The following is a 19760-nucleotide window of genomic DNA, read 5'->3' on the forward strand; positions in this document are numbered from 1 at the left end:
GCACCCGTACCCGTGACTTAAAATTTCATAATATTCGCAAGGGTTTGGGAGCTGGAATTAAATTTTGTATAAAACAAGGGCCCGAGGGCCTCTTTTTTGTATGCAGTGGGCCTTAAAAAGAAAAATTAAAAATGTTTCTAGTTAAATTTTGGTAGCTTCCTGGTAGGGGAAAGTTTGCATAATTTATGGACTCCAGTTGTCAAAATTTTCAAAGATATGTTGGATATGTATGAAATTGGGGTTTTTTTTTTTTGGTTTAGAATTGATTAAAATTTCAAAAAAAAACAAAAATGTTACTATTGGGGATCACTTTTGTCTCCCCTTTTGGGGGCAAGTAAACAGTTTGAGCTGTTTGGTGAATTGGCCGGGGTTTAAAAATTTTCAAATTAAAAAGGCAATTTTTTGGAAAGAAGTGAATATTTTTTAAAAATTCTAAAAAAATTTTAAAAATTGCTGAATTTTAAGTTTCAGCGGCTAGAATTTGGTTTTTACTTATTTAAAAAAAATCAGTTTTAGTAGCCTTGTTTTTGGTTTGTATGGGCGTAATGGGGCTTTTCAGGAGGTTTTTACAGGGTTCCTCGAGCTAGCGGGGAAAATGGGGTTGTCATTTTTGGGAGGTGTCAGGGAAAAAATTTAAAAGTGAAAAAAAAGGTACGGAGGGCCCCCCTATTTTTTTAGCTTTTTTTTAAAATTTTTTGGGTTTCTGGAGTTCGGAAAAGGGTTTTTAGCAATTGTGGCTATCATTTTCAGGGAATTTTTTGGGAGGGGATTGAAAAATTGCCAAATTTAGCTTTTTTGTCCTCAGTTTTTCCCCGACCGGGGAGAGCAAAAATTCAGTCTTGTAAACAGAAAAAAAGATATTAGAGGGGTATTGCAGATGGTTTGTAAAAGATAGGCTTCAGTGATGGGTTTTTGGGTTTCAATATCTTTATTTTTGGGGGTGTTGTGGGTTTTCAGATTTTGTGTGGGTTTTGAAAGTTAGGTTGGCGACTCTAGGACGAGAAGCTTCCGGGAAAAAACTGTTTTCTGCCTCCCTTTTAAATTAAAATTTTTAAAACAAATTTGATTCAGAGGTTTTTGAAAGATTTTAAGGAAAGTTTTAAATTTAAATTTGAACAAAATTTTTTTTTTCTCTGGGTCCCATTAAAGGAAAATTTTGTTTTTTACGGCCAACCTTTAAAAATTTTTCCGGATAACCCCTTTTTGAGCCTTTTTTATTAATTTTAAAAACGTCAAAAAAATTTTTTGTGGTTTAACAAAACATTGTTTTTAATTCTGTAAGCTTTTTTTACCAAAAACCCATTGGAACAGTGGGGGGCTTTGGGAGTTTACTCTTTACGATTTTTTTCCCTTTTTTAAATTTTTAAAGAATATCAAACCCCGAAGCACAGCAAAGGTAATGTAATAAACAAATTATCTATCTATATAGTTATTGTAAAAGCCATAAAAACTTTACCTGTTTCGCTGAAATCTAATTAAAAAAGAAAGTTATCGCGTGCTGTCATTGATGACGTATAGCTGATGATGTCAAAGTAGCGTGGCTGGCCAAACCAATATGCCCCGAAGAGCTGTGACCCATCTAAGATTCCGGATAAAGTCATCTATTTGAAGACAAGCCTCAAATAACTGTACTTATCCGTAGACCATAATAACAAAATAACACCTTAAAAAAAACCAGCTAGAATCTGAGATAGAACTTTTTATTTATTTATGTTGTTTTTTTTTTTTTATATTTGGATGGCATTTGGTTTGGCCATGACTGACTGATAATTGAATATATGAGATATACGACGTGTGCTTTAAATGCACATTACTGACATATCTATAACTATGACAAATATCTATATACAATAGCGTAATTCGTTAATATAATGTTAAACAATTTGATAAAATCAGCACTAGAATGCCATAACTCGGGCAGAGGTTCGAATGACACCGCGGACCGAGCCCTGCCAAAAGGACTAGGGCTGTTTTATCAAATACCCCAAACCACCCTAATTAATGTATATGATTTTTTCGATAATTACTAAAAATTTTGTATATGATGGCGCCCAACATATCAAGGGACCCTCCCAAAAAGTCCTGTGAAGAAAAGAATATGCAACATATTTAAGCCTCCGGATATTGGAAGTTTTCCTCTGGATATAAGAAAGCCTAGCCTCTTGATATCAGAATGCAAGCTAACTCCGGATTTCGGGAGCTGGGCCGGAAATTTGACTCCACGGTTCGCAAAGACGGCCGACTAACAGGTTATGGCTCATCTTCTATCAATATATATCGCTAAATAAAAAGAACTTCGGATTTCGAAAGGCAGAGTAACTCCGGATTTCCAGAGCTGGGCCGGATTTCGGACTCCGTAATTCACTTAGATGGTTGACCAATAGGCTCATCCTCGATCATTTAATTATTAGCATTAGATAAAAAAATCTCCGGATTTCGAAAGGATTTAGTAACTCCGGATGTCGGGAGCTTGACCGGATATCGGACTCTGAAATTTATTGAGATGGCCGACCTATAGCCTCATATTCAATGATTTGATAACTAGCACTAGATAAAAGATAAAGACTTCGGATTTCGAAAGGATTGAGTAACTCCAGATTTCGGGAGCTGGGCCGGATATCGGACTTTTGTTAGCTGCTAAGATGGTTAGATGGCCGGCGGAAAGACCGACCAATTCAATTTTATTATTATCCTATAGTAATTTCGCAAAAATCTATACTGATGTACAGAATTCTTAAATATCTAAGCAATGGATTTTCAGATACATAATAAGAGTGTCTGGCAAAAAATGATATTTATCTAAATGTTAATGTTCCACGATCTTTAGCATTATGACTCACATGAAACACAAAGTTTTACAATCTCTCTTCAGGAAAACATGTTGCATTATTGTATAAGATCGAGTACAATCCGTGCCTGAGATTACTTATAAAATTATCGTTCCCTATTTCTGAGAGATGAACATTATCACTGAACATATAAGCTTTCTCAGTAATTTGAGGATATCTGATGTATGCACTACCACGTTGAATACAATGTTTTGCCAGTGTGGTATTGAACCGACGCCGACACTTATTAAAATGATTAATCTCGTTGCGATATACTAATCTGGGCAGTATCTGAGACCAAATTATTCTAGTATTAGTCGCAGACTGTATTTCTTGTAATGTGTTGATAGCTAACAGTTCTGTTTCGTTTAATGGACTTTGACCTATATCATTTCCTCCACAATGAACGACTAAATATTGAGGTGGTTTATATGAAGCTAACAAATCATAAATTTTACTACTTAAATGATGCATTTGCATACCGGGCTGGAAATCCCAAAAGCTGTTTACACCCGGCAGTTGAAAATTCCCAGTGTGAACACGATAGAAGAGGTCCCGGACAATCGAAGACCCAACTATCCATACTTGAGTATTATCTGAAAGTATTTAACAAACTCCTTATAATCTGATATAATTTTTATAAGCATTTGACCTCCAACGTCCAAATGTTTGAATTGCATGTTCGGGGACACCTGTACGGTATAAATGAATTGCACCGCCTATCCGAAAGGAATGTGTTTGAAAGTAATCATTCAAATGTCCGAGAGACGCTAATACTTTACGCAGAATCTGTCTGAATTGGTACTGTATCAAAGGACTGCCATTGGAATGACATAAATATTGACCTTGTATGCTTGGTCTAATAGCTGCATATTGTAAAAGGTTCGCTTTTAGCATTGCGGATTCTGCAGAGTAATATATTTTTATAGTTGTGCCATTTCTAAATTGATCGGTTTTTGAGGAGGCTAAGTAGAGTTGAACATAGTCAGGGTGTATGGTAATTTCCTTATTTGTGAATTACAATTCACTCACTCTCAACAAGCCAAAAATGCTACCTGAAATGCTGTCTTGAAAAGTAAAGTTTCATAGAAAGAAGTACAAACGAAACGCAAACTGTTATAAAGATCTAGTAATAATTGGAAACTGATCGGTTTTCGAGCGTCTGATCTATTTTGCAATCGTTTCATTCCTTCTAACATTTTTCTTATTTTAAAATGTTGGGTGGTGTCGAGTAACCCATTAATATTAAATGTAAATCCGATAGCAGCAATATGACAACCTACTGTTCTATGTGCATATCCTCTTTGGGACAAACACGCAATATACTCTTGTAATTGTTGCACCGTTGGAGGCCATTGCTTAACATAATTCATATTGTCTCTAAAATTTTCGAAAGAACGTAATCCTGAATTATAAGTCTTATGTGTACTATCAGCTAGAGAACCGTGTATTAGCCGGCTAATTTCGTGTTGAGAAGATGCTGAAATTCAAGAGGAATCATGAGAGGGGTATTATTATGCAGCAGAACCAACACCAAGTGCCTTAATAAAATCAGAACTCTCTTATTTTTTGTGACGATTTCTTACTGATAATGTGAACTAAAGTCATATTGTCACAGTGCAACACTATTTTCTTCCCCTTTAATTTGAAACCCCACATTAAAAACGCGAGCATGATTGGAGCCATTTCTAGCAACGTGATGTCTCTATATATTTCTTCAGGCCAGCAGACAGGCCATTTAAAAACAAACCACTCAATATGCACCACAGCCTAAACTTCTACTTCAGGTCGCGTCTGTGTACATATTGAGAAGTCGGTCGGATACCCAGTTTTCTTCAGGCATTATGGAAGTTCCATTGAAAGAATTTAAAAACATTAGCCATGTTTTTAAATGTTCTTTTAATTCGTATGTAAGACGGATAAAGTGATGGGGCACTTTGCTTCGGACTGGGCTTGTTATAATGTGCAGCTGAAGGTTGTACCAGTAGGGATAGCTTTAGTAAAGAAATTCAGGCTTCCTAGTATAGACTGTAATGCACTTAAAGTAATTTTTATTTTTTAAAAGAGCCTCTGAAATCTGCGCTTTTGCTTTAACAATTTTTACCTCTGGAACACGGATTTCCATGCGAATTGTGTCTCTAAACCTTTAAAATATATTAAAATATTGTCGGACCTTCAGATTTTTCATGATTTATTGGAACTTTAATATCATTGCAGATATATTCAAATGATGTCATCAAGTCTGCACAATCGTTTGTACCAGCTATACCGGCGGAGAAAAAATCATCCAGATAATGATCAGTATCATTTGATTTTGCGTGATTTTCTACGGTAAACTGTAAAAGAATTTCAAAAATTGCTAGACTTATTGAGCAGCCTTGATGAAGCATTTTCTGTATCCAATACTTGTTGTTATGGCTGATTCCTAAAATATTAAAATCATCCTGGTGAACTGGACACAAATTAAAAGCAGACTTAACATCACATTGGCCCATTAATGCACTTGGGCTGAATCGTTGAATGATTTGAATCACATTCTCGAATTTGAGTACTAAATAGACGACAAGCGTTCGTCAATATAATCATTTACACTGTTACATAGGGATACGATAGATGTGTTGTTAGGCGCAGACCCCCAGAGCTCTTCGGTATTAAACCGACAGGGTTAATACGAAGGTTCGAATACGGTTTGTCTTTAAATGGACCTATCATTCTACCAAGCTCTACTTCCTTGTCTAATTTTGCTAAGAGTATGTCTGAATTGAGTATTGCTGATTTGAGATTTTTTGAATGAATAAGCGATCGTGGACCACTGTATCCGAGCCAAAACCCCTCTCTGAAACTTTTCAACGAATATATCTTACCACTGTGGCCGTAATCTTGGAGCCATGTTTCTAGACGCGATCTGTCTATTGGCGTATTGCTGAGGTCCCCTAATTGGGCATGTAAAGTCAGGTCGATGCTGGGGTCAAGGGAACCTTGTGATATTTGTTGGAACGCCTCTAGGCTTATATGGTTCGTTTGCGTGCCCATTTCTGCAAACAATAGAAGAATGTGGACCGTAACAGTTTTTAAATTAAGTACTGGCATCCATTTTGAACAATAACCATTGTTATTAAAATCATAACATTGCTTATCGGGTGATGATGTAGTATGATTGCTAGTCATGGTTCGAAGCCACAACTCGGAGTCAACCATTGACCATCTCATACATGAATGTTTTGACAATTTTTGACGGAAAAGCCTATCGTATTTAACCCAGCCCGTCGGTTCTGCTTTGAAGCGGAACGAATTGTATTATAATACTGTAACAGTTCTCTAGCAAGCAATGGTGATTTTTTTAAGTATATTCATATAGATCATAAAAGCATCGGTCCATTTTTCAATAGCTAATATTTCTCGTTTTTTCATCTCAGATGAAGTTATTTGTAATTGACCGTTATCAATTTTGATACAGTGAGAATCTGGGTCTTGTTTATCAAGTAATGAAGCTAATTCTATAAATTCCCCTTTCAACATTTTTTCTTTCAAACTCTGTAGTGAAAAATCTGTACAAACAGAAGTCATAAAAATATTACCTGACAGTTGAGGTTCGTTGCTAATATTCGTGCCTGTGGCTGCTTGAACTGTCTGTTGGGTTCCGCTATGTGCTATGTTGGCAGGTATAATGTTACCATTGGTTGAACCAATACCGATACTGTACGGCTGGAATTCATTGCCATAACTGTTAGGAACCATTGGAGTTTGCTGATGCACAGATTGTTGCGTAGGAATTTGCTGATACACAGATTGTTGCGTAGGAATTTGCTGATGCACAGATTGTTGCGTAGGAATTTGCTGGTGCACAGAGTGTTGCGTAGGAATTGTTACCATCGGTTGAACCAATACCGATAATGTACGGCTGGAATTCATTGCCATAACTGTTAGGAACCATTTGAGTTTGCTAATGCACCGATTGTTGCATTGTAATTTGTTGATACACAGATTGTTGCGTAGGAGTTTGTTGAGACACAGATTGTTGCGTAGGAGTTTGCGTAGGGTACGGCTGGAATGTATTGCCATAACTTGAATTATCTCCAGTGTCCGAATATTGCGTAATTACTGAAATATTCCAATAAGGAGCTGCTAGATTTTGTCCCTCCATGACTTGCATATTCGAGTACGCTGCTTGGATTCAGCAATTAGCACTTTGTCCATTCGAGTTTTGTACACTAGGCTGATAGAATTCATTTTGTCCGTTATCACTGACCGATGTATCTTTAACCGGTTGGTGTTCGCCGGAGCATGGCAGATCTGGTCTAGATCCATAACTCTGGTTGAAAGGATCCAAACTGACATTTGAGATGTTTAATGCAATGTTTGTCAGAGCATTAACGTTACTGTCTTGTGATAAGCTAGCCAGATTGCTGGCAACTTGTTGGCGCCTCTCACGCCGCCTGCGTCGATTGGACGTAGCACTCCCACCAGTAATGGCAGTATGAGCATTTGCATTCCTTGCTCGAGTCTTCTGACGTGGCATTTCTATCAAGAAATAAATTGAAACAATATAACCTAGAGCAGAGCAAATTCCAAAGTCACATAAGTTCTAATAGCAAAAGGTTTAAATTCAAAGTGAAAAACTGAAATTAGACAAAGACCATGATTCTAGTAGATCTAGCTTCTAAAATACAAAATAGATCTAGATCTACCGTTATTTCATATCTCAGCTCATTAAAAATATTCTTAACAGCATAATTCATTTAAATTATAACTGAATAAATAAAATGCGCAAATCAGTCCTTAAAATCCTTTTTCTTTTAAAAGTTTTGTAAAAGCCATAAAAACGTGACCTGTTTCGCTGAAATGAAAGTTATCGCGTGCTGTCATTGATGACGTATAGCTGATGATGTCAAAGTAGCGTGGCTGGCCAAACCAACCAATATGCCCCCGAAGAGTTGTCTCCCACCTAAGACTCCGGATAAAGTCATCTATTTAAAGACAAGCCTCAAATAACTGTACTTATTGAGAAAAAAGGGATTGGGTAGTGAAACAATTATCCTCCCCTATCACCGGGCTAAGCGGAACTCTGTTACACATTATGTTGAATGGATTCCATTATCCCAAAGGACCAGAAAATATAACAACACTGAATCCAAGTACGGGGAGACTTTTTACAGCCGCCACACGGCACTTAAAGATTGCTGTTGTGATAGTTAATAAAATCTGTAAAAAGATTATAAGCCGCGATAGTGACTGCACCAACTATTGGAATACAGTTTCTTTAAAATGATATAATTTAAATTTTTATTATAACCTACGAAGAATTCTAATATTCAAATACGACGCTGCGTAAGATATTAACTATCCCTCGTACACGAAGTTACAGCGTGATCTGAAATTTTAAACATTTAGATAAAAACAGGTAAATACAATATTGTTTTGTGACCGGTAGGATTAGATATACCCTTCATTTGCCATGGATAACCATATGTATTTAATACTAAGATTGTACAGTTACTACTGTGTTAAAGTGTGATTTTTAATCTCAAAAAAATGATGCAAATGTGTTTAATAACATGATATTTTAAATAATAAAACATACCATATAAGTTTCTTCACAAAAAAACTACAGTCTTTTAACTTTCGCCACCATTCTTTATATGTCACATTCACTTCAGAAAAAAATAACTAGTTAATTCTATTGACAAATATTTCAATTCTTGATTTTTTCATCTATTTATGTATTCAGGCATATGTATCATGGATTTAGCAGTTTCTCCAGATTTTTCGTAATGGTAAAGAAGGATAATTTGGAAGTGTGGAAGTGGCCACGTTTTTCTATTTTTCCTTTTTTTTTTGTAAAACATAATTTCTGCACAGTTGTATTACATTTATACATTCCCTATTAAGGTAAAGACACTTTCAACTTTGAATAGCTTTGTTGACTCTCGGGGTTATGGTCATTGAAAAAATAACAGTTACTGTTGTATCTTTTCTTAAGCTTTATTGCTTTATGGTATCTGACTTGTAACGAGAGTGCTTTCTACAGTTTTAGCAGACGCCCCCCCCCCCCCCCCATCCTCCCCTCCCCCGGCTATCAGTCAGGTATTCAAATTTCAGTAGTCTACAACTTTAAGCAATCCAAACAAATTGAATAAATGTATATTTTTATAGTACTGTGGCAAATTGCACAAAGAAATAAGTAGCTGCCTTTTCTACATGTAAACCAATCAAAGTGGACAATTCGGGTTTTTGCCGTCAATATTTTCCTTTCAGTTCTTTCGATGCGAATTGCGTTTCCTCTTAGTTTTGCCGTATGCTATAATAGCAGGCAAATTTAGTTAAACATAAAATGTATATTTTACTGGGTGATAAATATACTAACAAGTACAGTGGTACCTAAATGTTTAGACAAAACTATGCCCTACTGTTGTTTTCCATTGTCTACTGCGCGTCTTTCAACCAGCATATTAAAGATTTCCAACAACTATATATGATTTAGCCTCGCAGTGTAGCTATATAGACTAAATAATCTTACATTACCTGTCTAATTTCTTATTGTCGGTATGCTGCACACTTACAACTACTTTAAAACGACTTTATTTTATACTGATTAGGTAATGTGATCACATTTATTTTGGCACGTTTTCAAATCGTTCAATTTAATAAACACAGTTGGCTGCAAACAAAGTTTATTAACGTGTCCTATATTTCAGTTGTTCAATTAACATTTCTATGCTTATTTATATACAATGCCACTCTAATTACTTTGATCTGGTCATAATGTGGCGGAACGATAATATGCATGTTCGGTTGATATTCAGTTTATGAATAGACAAACAAAATACGTTGCTGCGGAAAAGTGAGTGATGTCCTTTATAAACTGGTTTTAAAGGAAAGTACATGTATTTATATTTGTGGGTTCTGCCATTTTTTTTGTACAAGCTCTCGGAAAGGCCAGGAGAAATATGTACGCACGCTGCGAGGAGATTATATAAAAATCGTGCAATTTCTGAGCAGTTGCCGCGCAGTCTCCGCAAGCTTCTCACGTACGGCTTCCGTGCAGAAGCTGCGCGGATAAGATACGGTGACGGCGCGGCCGCCGTGAATTTCTGAGCATCCTTGTCCGCAGTGTATAAAGAGGAGTGTATAAATTCATATTTCCTGCTCATCAAGGAGGTCAGGGTTGCAATCATTGTCTGCTCTCTTCTCCTGACCTCCCTCACTTGCAACTGCTCTGAGTCTTAGTGGTACTATCATTTCTCTGAAGAGACGAATAATGAAAACTTGCTGGAGATGGCTAATATATATAACCATCTGTTTTGCCCATATCAAGGCTGCCGCATGGTAGAGGTGCGACCGCTGTAGGGTTACCGCGCGATGATTGCTCAATATCCGTGCGAATTCACGGGTACTGCACAGGAAGTAAGCGCCAACATTGCGGCAGCTGTGCGATGGCCGTGCGGAGGTCCCACGAGTCTACAATCTCCTCACGCTTTCTTTTAGTCACCATGTCCACAGAAAATCGTGCATTGGCTGCACGATAAGTGCGCGGCCTCATAACGAGGCCCATGCGGGGATTATTGCTGCATGATCAGCTCGCGGCCTCCTTAGGGACTGTGCAATGCCACCTGCGACAGGTCTACGGGCTTACGATTTTATGAAATTTGTATTACTTATCGTTAATCAAAATCGTCACCATGAAGCAGTAGGATATCGCACTGCCGCCTCCTCACGGAGGCCGCTCGAAAAGGAAGATACGAGTAGTCAACGGGCACCGCAGACGCATTGCAGGCCAAATGCTAACTACGCATTAGCTGGAAGATTCAATAATTTTAAATGAACATCAACATAAAGTCGATCGTCTTCATGTTTCATATTACAGCATTTTTTTTTTCGATATAATATAGAAGCTTGTAAAGCCGTCTGGACACAACTCTGTTCTACTTATTCCCGAAATAAATATCACTTGACCGCTCTTCATGATCATCTTATATTTATTATCAAACATTGGTTCCACCAATGCTCTGTGTAGCTCATGCACACTGGGAAGCAACACGTCTATTTTTTACCAGGGCAGGGTCGTAGCTCACCCCTCACGCTCCCTAGCACCGCATTTCACGAAAACAATATCACTTTTTCAGTTATTGCAAGCTCCATTCTGACTCATGTATTCTAAATATGTGTTGCGATAATTACCGCATTTTTAACATACTTTTAGCAACAAAAGAAACAAAAAGTGCATATTCTCCATATTGCCTTGTTTCTGTGTACCATTTAAATACCATTTATTTTGTGTATTAACGTCTGCAGAAGCCCGCGGGATTGTTTGTGACCGAGACCGAAGGTCACAAACATATCCCAAGGGCTTCTGCAGACGTTAATACACAAAACAAACGTGTATTGTCGCAATTCTTGCATAAAGAATATTTCACGACGATTTATGTATTGTTTTCATATGTGATGACTTGACGATTCCGGTACATTTTTTATTTACCATTCCTGTTGTTCTTGGAAACGGTAAACATGTTTTAAATAGCCGTATCCAGGGCCCGGAAATAAACAACACTATCATAAGTACATCCTGAAGGTTTTTAAGCGATTTTTTTTATCTCTCATTATTACAAACATAAAATTACCAATAACTGTTTATATCATTTCACAATTTTTGGACTCGATCACAATTTCAAGAATAATTACTTTACATTCGAGTTATATTGAGTACGGACACGCAGCTGGAGTACGGATGAGTACGAACGTAGTGTTAAGCTTCCAAGCTGTTTATATAAATTCTTCGAAAATTAGATAAAAACATACCGACTGATACTTACCAAAATCATAAATATGATTCCTAAAAACGAGCAATAGCACAAGTTATACGCAACAAATACAAATTTAATGTGCCTCATATCTAAGATGAACTCTGCCTGACCTAGCTTGTGATGTAACAATGGACTGGAATACCTTATCCTTGATAGATCTTATATAATCTAAATGGTCCATGTGAATGGATACAGGTTGAATAAGAACTGCTTGTTCGTTGATAATTCATCCGCATTGTTCATGAATAAGACTATTTTGTGTAACACATGAACATCCTTTGGATGTGATTCGGAATAAAATAAAGATCGTATGATTGACAGAAATACACTTTAACTTTGGTAGCGGGATAAACCCGCAACCAAAAATCGGATATTAACAACACGTGAATTGCCTTGTTTGCATACTATTTTTCTCCCGTTAATACATGGGCGGGTCCAGTGAAAAAAGTAGTTTTTATGCAAGAATGTACTTTTGTAATCACATGGTCCACTTCTTGTCATATTTTTTTTAACATTGTGTTGTCATTGCAATTTAATAAGGACTATCAGTTTTCCTAACCCTAGATTTTTTTCAAAACAAAATTTACACGTTTTTATGGCAGCGATTTCAATTATTGTACAGAGCATAGTCTCCGGAATATAACACATTCATCTAATAGGAAGTCTATTTATCTTTTGTCCAGATATGGTGCATTTTACCTTATAAACTAGGTAGCACATATTTAATTAATTGTCATGCAATAGTGGGTGGTATAAGTGCCAAATATCACATATTTAGCTAATATAGCTTGCGGGAAGGGAAAGAACTCGTAGTTTCTTGTATTTCTTTTCAGTCCTAGTTATTTTCCTTACTTAAAGGCAGGTGCAGTACTGGGCGGATCGGGCTTTCTGATATCACTATGGTAGTGGCACGATTTTGTATCATCGTATATGCTATTTCGACATCCCTTTGTTTTTTGTGTTTTTTTTTTTTTTTAAAAAAACAACCAGATAGCTCTAATGCCAAAATCGAATACGGAGAAAATCGATTTGAAAATTCAGATTGTCGTAACGGGTCTACTACCTTAATTGTAACTTATCATCAATGATATATATTCACTCCAGTTTCTGTGAAACACAGGTACTTTTTTGTAATGAAAAAATACATTAACTGGCGTTTTGAGACATCGAATACCATTCAAGCTCTACTCGGCCAAAAATTAAGATTTATTTACTATTGTCTCAAATGTACATATTTAAACCATGTCAAATATATGTTAGAGGAAAATTTGGCAAAAACGTTCTGACGGAGATGCCCACGCGGACCTGCAGAGTCTACGCCTCCACCAAAACCCCTTTCAAAACTAAAATCCTGGTTCCGTTCCTGCCTTGGTCAAAAATTTTTATCAAGAGGCGTAGTAAATGGGAAAACATGAGGCATGTGTTATCTTGCACTTTTATCGACACATTATCTATCGAATTCCGAGGAAATAAGATAAAATGAAATAAAATTGATGTTGTGTAAAGTTCAATTTGAGATCGATAATCGTAGATCGACATTCTGTTTTCAAAATTGTCCAGGTCGTAGATCGACGTTCAACGTAGAGGTATGCAATGGTAGATCTACATTCAAAACTGTTCAGATCGTAAATCGGCATTTATTGTATACTCAAAAGTACTTTGAATGTCGATTTTCTCAAAACCAACTTCACGCGACTGTTCAAAATATATTACTTCAGCTGTTAAAACTCTTGGGTGTACTTACATACTTATTAGTCCTCTTCATTCGTCTGGATCATTGTGCCGACATCATTGCTGATCATCGGACTGAGCTTTGGCTTCATCGTATTGCAACGCAGCTCGATTTGCCGGGCGAGCGACGCGCCTTCGAGTCGCCCTTTTGGTTCCATTTTAGAGCGTGATTTGCAATGTTTGCAATGTTTGGCTAATCTGTGCACACGGTACCCATTCCAAGCCAAATTCCACTGTGTGTACTGTACTATATCACTCGTTGATGTTGTATTTTGGGCTTTGTAAAATTGCCAAAAAGGTTTTTTTAATAAACCAACACAATATCATTTGGTAAAAACCAATTAACAAAGGGTTTAACGAAAAAAATATCATATTTCATTTTTTGGGAGTCCCGTAAATGAAGGGTGCAAACTTTCAAAAAATAAACAGGAAACAGATATATCTTGAGGCAACATTTTCCGAATAAATATTCAAAAGATCAAAACTGGCTAAATAAACTGGGGCAATATTTTATGCAAATCTAGTATCATTTTTTTTTTGCCAAACTAACAGAGATTCCTAAATGTTGTACAATTTCTACTGCATTATCAAATATCAAGTATTGTACGGAACAAGGTTCAGGCTCGATAAAATCATTTACAGAAAAATCACTGCTTGGTAATTAAGGCTGGAAATGAGAAGTCAACCATCTTGAACAGATGGGATCCGTGGACCTGAATATTGAAACTGAAACCATCAGATAAGAAAATGGTGTCTGTTTGATTTATACAATAACTTTGTTATATTTCTAATTTATCACATCTGATTGGCGTGTGACCTTATGCCCATAGTTTGTGTGGAACAACATAGTTGTCTTGGCCCTTGATATCAGCCCCTGAAATTACCAAACATTTTCTAATTCGACACACATTAAAGACAGATGTTGAGTTTCACATTTTTCATTTCATGATTTCTGTTTACTTTGGTATGAACGCCTTTGTCCAGCAAAAAAAAATCAGTGGAGAAGGAACGAACCATACGTATTAATCATAGCTCCGCATCAATGATAACTCGGTATAAGGGCCGGGTTTTCGGTCTTATGCATACAAAGCTGTAGGTCGTATGAAACCGAACCTGCTAGATGCATATTTGTGGCTAGATGTATTGTAAGACTTAGACTGAGCTAGATGATCAAAATAAACGTTAATGAATATTAAAAAAAATATGTCTGTCCATTTTTCTATAGTATATTGTAGTTAGATTTTGATTTATTAAATTTTGTTTTATCCCAGAGGTATGCATTAATATTTAATTGATAAATTTCTTGTTCATTTGTTTCTGATTTTTTTTAAACTTCAAAATAAAATTGATAAATTGATATATTCAACATTCCATATTTTCTGTTACATCAGATTGGATATGTGTGAGAATATGTCACTTCAAACTGAAAAAAATACATTTTCAGACGGCAGTGCAGCAGTCGCAACTAGATGCTAGCCGAACCACCAAATCTGAGTTATAACGAAAAAGATTTTAATAGATCTGTTGAATGCAAACCACCTCCAAGTACATGTACAAAACCGATAACCCGCCCGCTTAGCTCAGTAGGTAGAGCATCGATCTACGGATCGCGGGATCGTGAGTTCGATCCTCGGGCTGGGCGTATGTTTTCCGTGACTATTTGATAAACGACATTGTGTCTGAAATCATTAGTCCTCCACCTTTGATTCATGTGGGGAAGTTGGCAGTTACTTGCGGAGAACAGGTTTGTACTGGTAAATAGAATTATTTATATTTACACGCACATATGGTGTAAAAGCTAAAAAAATAAATAAATAAAATAAAAACAAAATCAAGATAATAAAACAACAAAAATGTTCATATAAATATGTAATTATGTCCACGGATATTCGGAGGATCCTACAAACATAGCCTATGTATAGTGGATGCAACTTGACCCCGATGGTTGACCTTTGCATTATAATACATAATGAGGCACAACCTATTACTGAAAAGGAGTATACGTAAAACACGAGCTGCACGAGAAAAATGAAAATTTAATTTTGTGTAAATATAAATTAGTGTATTGGGAAGTTTTAATTGATCAAATGTAAGTATATATACTTTGATACTGCACTGTATACAAACTAATTCCATATAAATATACATGGCTACCCTAAGTACCCTTGATTTCTATAGTGAAATAACCGATATGAATAATCAGCCTAAGGTCAACCATCGCGGTCAAGTTGCGACTACTATACCTCGAAGTACATAAAACAATAACATTGTTATGATCTTAAATGGAGGTTTTATAAAATCGTACAAGTCTACAGATAAAAATATGTTACATGTACCGAAACTGGTTAATATATACCATTTCAATGTCAGTCACCTTGAATGCTTGATACACAGTCTGTTACATTGATCTGTCTTAGCGAATACATTTAATATGTAGTATAAACGCGTTTAAGAGTCTAGCTTGGTTCTCGATTCTGGGTCAAAATAACTTTTATTTTCAAATGAATATATGAGTATATATTTTGCATTCTAACACGATCCGATTCATTTTCCTATTAAACAAAGAAGGCTGGAGACAGTGATTTATTAAACAACAATTCACTGTTCTGACGTCACAACTATTACGTCATAGCGTCAAGCGGCGTAACGGCGCGCTGGAAAAGAACCCGATTGAAAACGGGCAAATATTTAATGCAAGCCGACAAGGTGTACTTTAAAGTCCTTGATAACGTGTTAGAATCGAAATAATATATCTCATTTAGTGATTTGCTCTTGAATAAATCACTGTTTGTCGTTCAGATGCGTAGCATTATATCACTCGGGCTACGCCCTCGTGATATAATTCCTTCGCATCTGAACTCCAAGCAGTGATTTATTCAGCGACAAATCACCGATGAGATATATTATTTCTTAATTAATATAAAGATTTAAAGCAAAATCACATGAACATGCCAGCATTATACACGAATCCGGATCATAAAAAGTAGATAATGATTCGCTTTGTTTTTATTTTTCGTTGCACACTCATGAATGAAATAAACTTTGCCTTTTTATGAATAGAAACGATATACAGAAACAAGAAAGATAATGATGACTAGTAATTTGTAAATTATAAACGGAGTTGTCTCCCTTCCCTTAAACGCACATTATAGTAAAATTGACAGTCGGCTATATAGAGTAGATACATGCTTCCCCTCACCCCGAATGAAAAGATCGATCATTTATAAAACAATGGTAAAATGTCCAAAAAAGAGACATAACTTAAAAAAGTAGAAACGCTCGATAATTAGCGTATGTTTACCTAATGTTGATAAGTTATACAAAGTTTTGTTTGAATTTGATCGAAACTGTATGAAGAGTTGAGTACCCTAACCTGTTGTAGATGTAGTTGTGATATTATGTTTTTAAAAATGGACATAACTAAAACAAATTGGACATGAAACTCCAAAAATTATGCGCATGTTCACGTGATGTTGATGTATACATGTATCTATTTTCATTTAAATAGAGTGGAAACTGAAGGAGAATTTAGGCAGAAAATTGCTTAAGAATTTGTAGGAAAGAAGCGTAACTTAAGAAAATAAATCGGACAAAAAAGTCCAAAGAATATATACATGTCCAGCTGATGCTGATAAACAGTAGTATTTAAACACCCAGTTTCACTTAAATCTGAAAACTGTAGATGTAGTAAAAAACACAAGATACAGTGATGGACAAACGGAATAAGGGACGGAGAGTTTAAACAGGTCATACCTCCTGGGCTTACAATAACGGATACTTAAGAATGTATCCATAAAATAACGCTTGGTAACTAAACTTTACTAAGTATGTTATTGTGAAAACTCGATAATTTAAGTGAAAATGACCCTAGCTTTATGATTCATTTATAAACACTACATACAAAATGGCAAAATGAATTTTTCTTAAATGTGCAATTAAATATCTTTAGGTATACTTGTGATATGCGGTTTCTAAAACGCCGAACCAGTGATCTTCCTGATGACAAAATACTAGGAAAAAACGTAGTAACTTGGCGTTTAGAATATTCATTTATACATAGTAATTGTATTTTCGTTTTAGATTTTATTTACATAAAGACCTTTCTGCATTTTATACATTTCTCTACTTTTGTTTAATACAATTCAATTTCAAGACCAACAAATGCAATCAGTATGAACATTGCTAACATCAATCTCTTTTATTACTTTTGTTTCCTTTTTGTGTTATGTCGGCGGGCTTTATCTCCTTCATAATACATTAGTTCTTTCATTATAAGGTTCTTAAATTCAATATCCCTACTCGCAGGAATCTCTACATGCTTATTACTTGCGTCCTCCGATTTATTTAATGTATGCCCACTGCTACCCTTTAACAGCTCTACAACTTTGATATAATTAATGTAAGATCGCCTGTGAACATCTATGGAAGTACAAATGTTTTAAACTCCATAAGGCTTTAAATTTTATGTTCAAACGAATGAAACAGTGTCAAGTGAGAGCCATAAAGGAAGGTAGCCAAAAAGAATAAATTCAAATAAACTTTCTACTATTGTTATCAATATCTAAACCTTTGACTGATTTACTTTTTTGGATTTAATGTCGCATCGACACATGATAGGTCATATGGAGACTTTCCAGCTTTAATGGTGGAGGAAGACCCCAGGTGCCCCTCTGTGCATTATTTCATCACGAGCGGGCACTGGGTAGAACCACCGACCTTCCGTGAGCCAGCTGGATGGCTTTCTCACATGAAGAATTCAACGCCCCGAGTGAGGCTCGAACCAACATCGATGAGGGGCCAGTGATTTGAAGTCAGCAACTTTAACCGCTCGCCACGGAGGCCCCTTTGACAATCTTAAGACAAAAACAAAAAGTTATCAAAAGCAGGATTTAACAACATATTAATAGTTTCTGTATGTGGCAGACACATTCAAACAAATTCTTATGAGAATCAACATTTATTTATCACACCTGTACATAGATGAATTATTGACGCCGAAAACATTTGTGAGTTACAAAATTAGAAAAAAGTGAACACTGCACAGGTCACCCAACACGACGAAAATGAAAATGACAATGTTTATGGCTCGATTTGAATGAGCCTGTTTATGGACAGAAGTGGAAATGCATGCTATCGCACACGCCCCGGGTTTAACAGAACTCAACATTTGCACATGCTACAAGTATCAGAAAACAATTTAGAGACATCTGAAGATGTGTTCATATGGCGGTGTACAAGGAACCTTCATGAATGCATTTCATAAAAAGCTGCGTATATTTTCTTGTTTAAAATAATGGGTTTGCACATAGCGTGGAAACAATGGTCAGGACAAAATAAACTAGAATTTAGACAGGTGCATTGAAATTTTGGAATATGTATATTGCAGAAAGAGCCGAAAGACGAAACACAATATATATGTGGTGCTGAAAGCTTTTGATCGAATGTATGAAGAGACATTTTACCGCCACCACTCGACAAAAACAACGCTAGTTTGATGATGAAATAGAATTAGTGAAACCTCCACAGATTACCAAAGGCTTGTTTCTATCTATATCGGTGCAAGATATATATTAGATATTTACTATATACAGGTAAAGTAAATCAGATGGTATTATCAACAATGACCATGTCAGGCTGGAAAGATGGAAAATTCCATTATGATTCTAAAAGCCCGCTGGTACTGAGCTGTTTTGATATTTTTCTTCTTGAAGAGGCGGTGTATTATTGTTGCCATGTTGTCTGTCGTTTGGGTAGGGTAGTTGGTCTGACGGTCAATAACTAATATAGATACCGGTAACAGATGATTTCTGTTGATTTTGAGCTTAACAGGTCGCGTTGGCCTCAGGACTGAACCGGAATAGAAGCCTTAACATGCACCAGTAAAACAACAAATCATGATCGCAGTAGTTACTTAATTGTCCTTACTGTTTTCGGCGTCAGGAGGGCAACTGTAGGTTGAGCCTATCATGAGATTGGGACCGAAACAGCTTCCTGTCAATCACTGGAGAAGTATTATGTCTAGAAAACAATTGTCTTCAATAATTAAACAATTGAAAAATATTGTTTGATCAATAATCAGAGACTTCTTGAACCTTAGAACATAAAAACAAGGACATAATTCCAACAAGGAAAGTCACGATCATAGACCTCAGTCGCCCAAATACACAACTACACAAAACCTACCGAATACTTCCCATTGAGGACTACGGATATCGTACTGACTGTCTGGTAAAATAGCAAAGACATATTGTCCTTAACTTTGCACACGGTATCCAGTTAATAACTGCAACTGATTTAATTTCACCTTAGAGCATCACATATATTACATTTTGGGTGATATACTGGAGAAAAATGACTTGCGAACATATGTGGAGAATGTTGGATGATTCTATTTTGTTTA

General features: G+C 36.1%; 1 protein-coding gene across 2 annotated transcripts; it reads right to left on the reverse strand.

The window, feature by feature from the left end:
* Positions 1–1370: 1370 nt before the first annotated feature.
* Positions 1371–19722, reverse strand: LOC128558485 (uncharacterized). Of its 2 annotated transcripts, none has more exons than XM_053547970.1 (4): positions 13374–19722; positions 6407–7349; positions 5693–5863; positions 1371–3424 (listed from the first exon to the last, which is right to left on the reverse strand). In XM_053547970.1, the coding sequence occupies exons 2-4, from the start codon at positions 6888–6890 to the stop codon at positions 2856–2858; spliced, it is 1224 nt and encodes a 407-aa protein (XP_053403945.1). In that variant the 5' UTR covers positions 6891–7349; positions 13374–19722; the 3' UTR covers positions 1371–2855. The 2 variants fall into 2 exon arrangements, with proteins under 2 accessions (XP_053403945.1, XP_053403946.1); XM_053547971.1 differs by having other exon boundaries at positions 1371–4308.
* Positions 19723–19760: the final 38 nt, after the last annotated feature.

Source organism: Mercenaria mercenaria, chromosome 7 (assembly GCF_021730395.1).
Source record: "Mercenaria mercenaria strain notata chromosome 7, MADL_Memer_1, whole genome shotgun sequence".
NCBI lineage: Eukaryota > Metazoa > Mollusca > Bivalvia > Venerida > Veneridae > Mercenaria > Mercenaria mercenaria.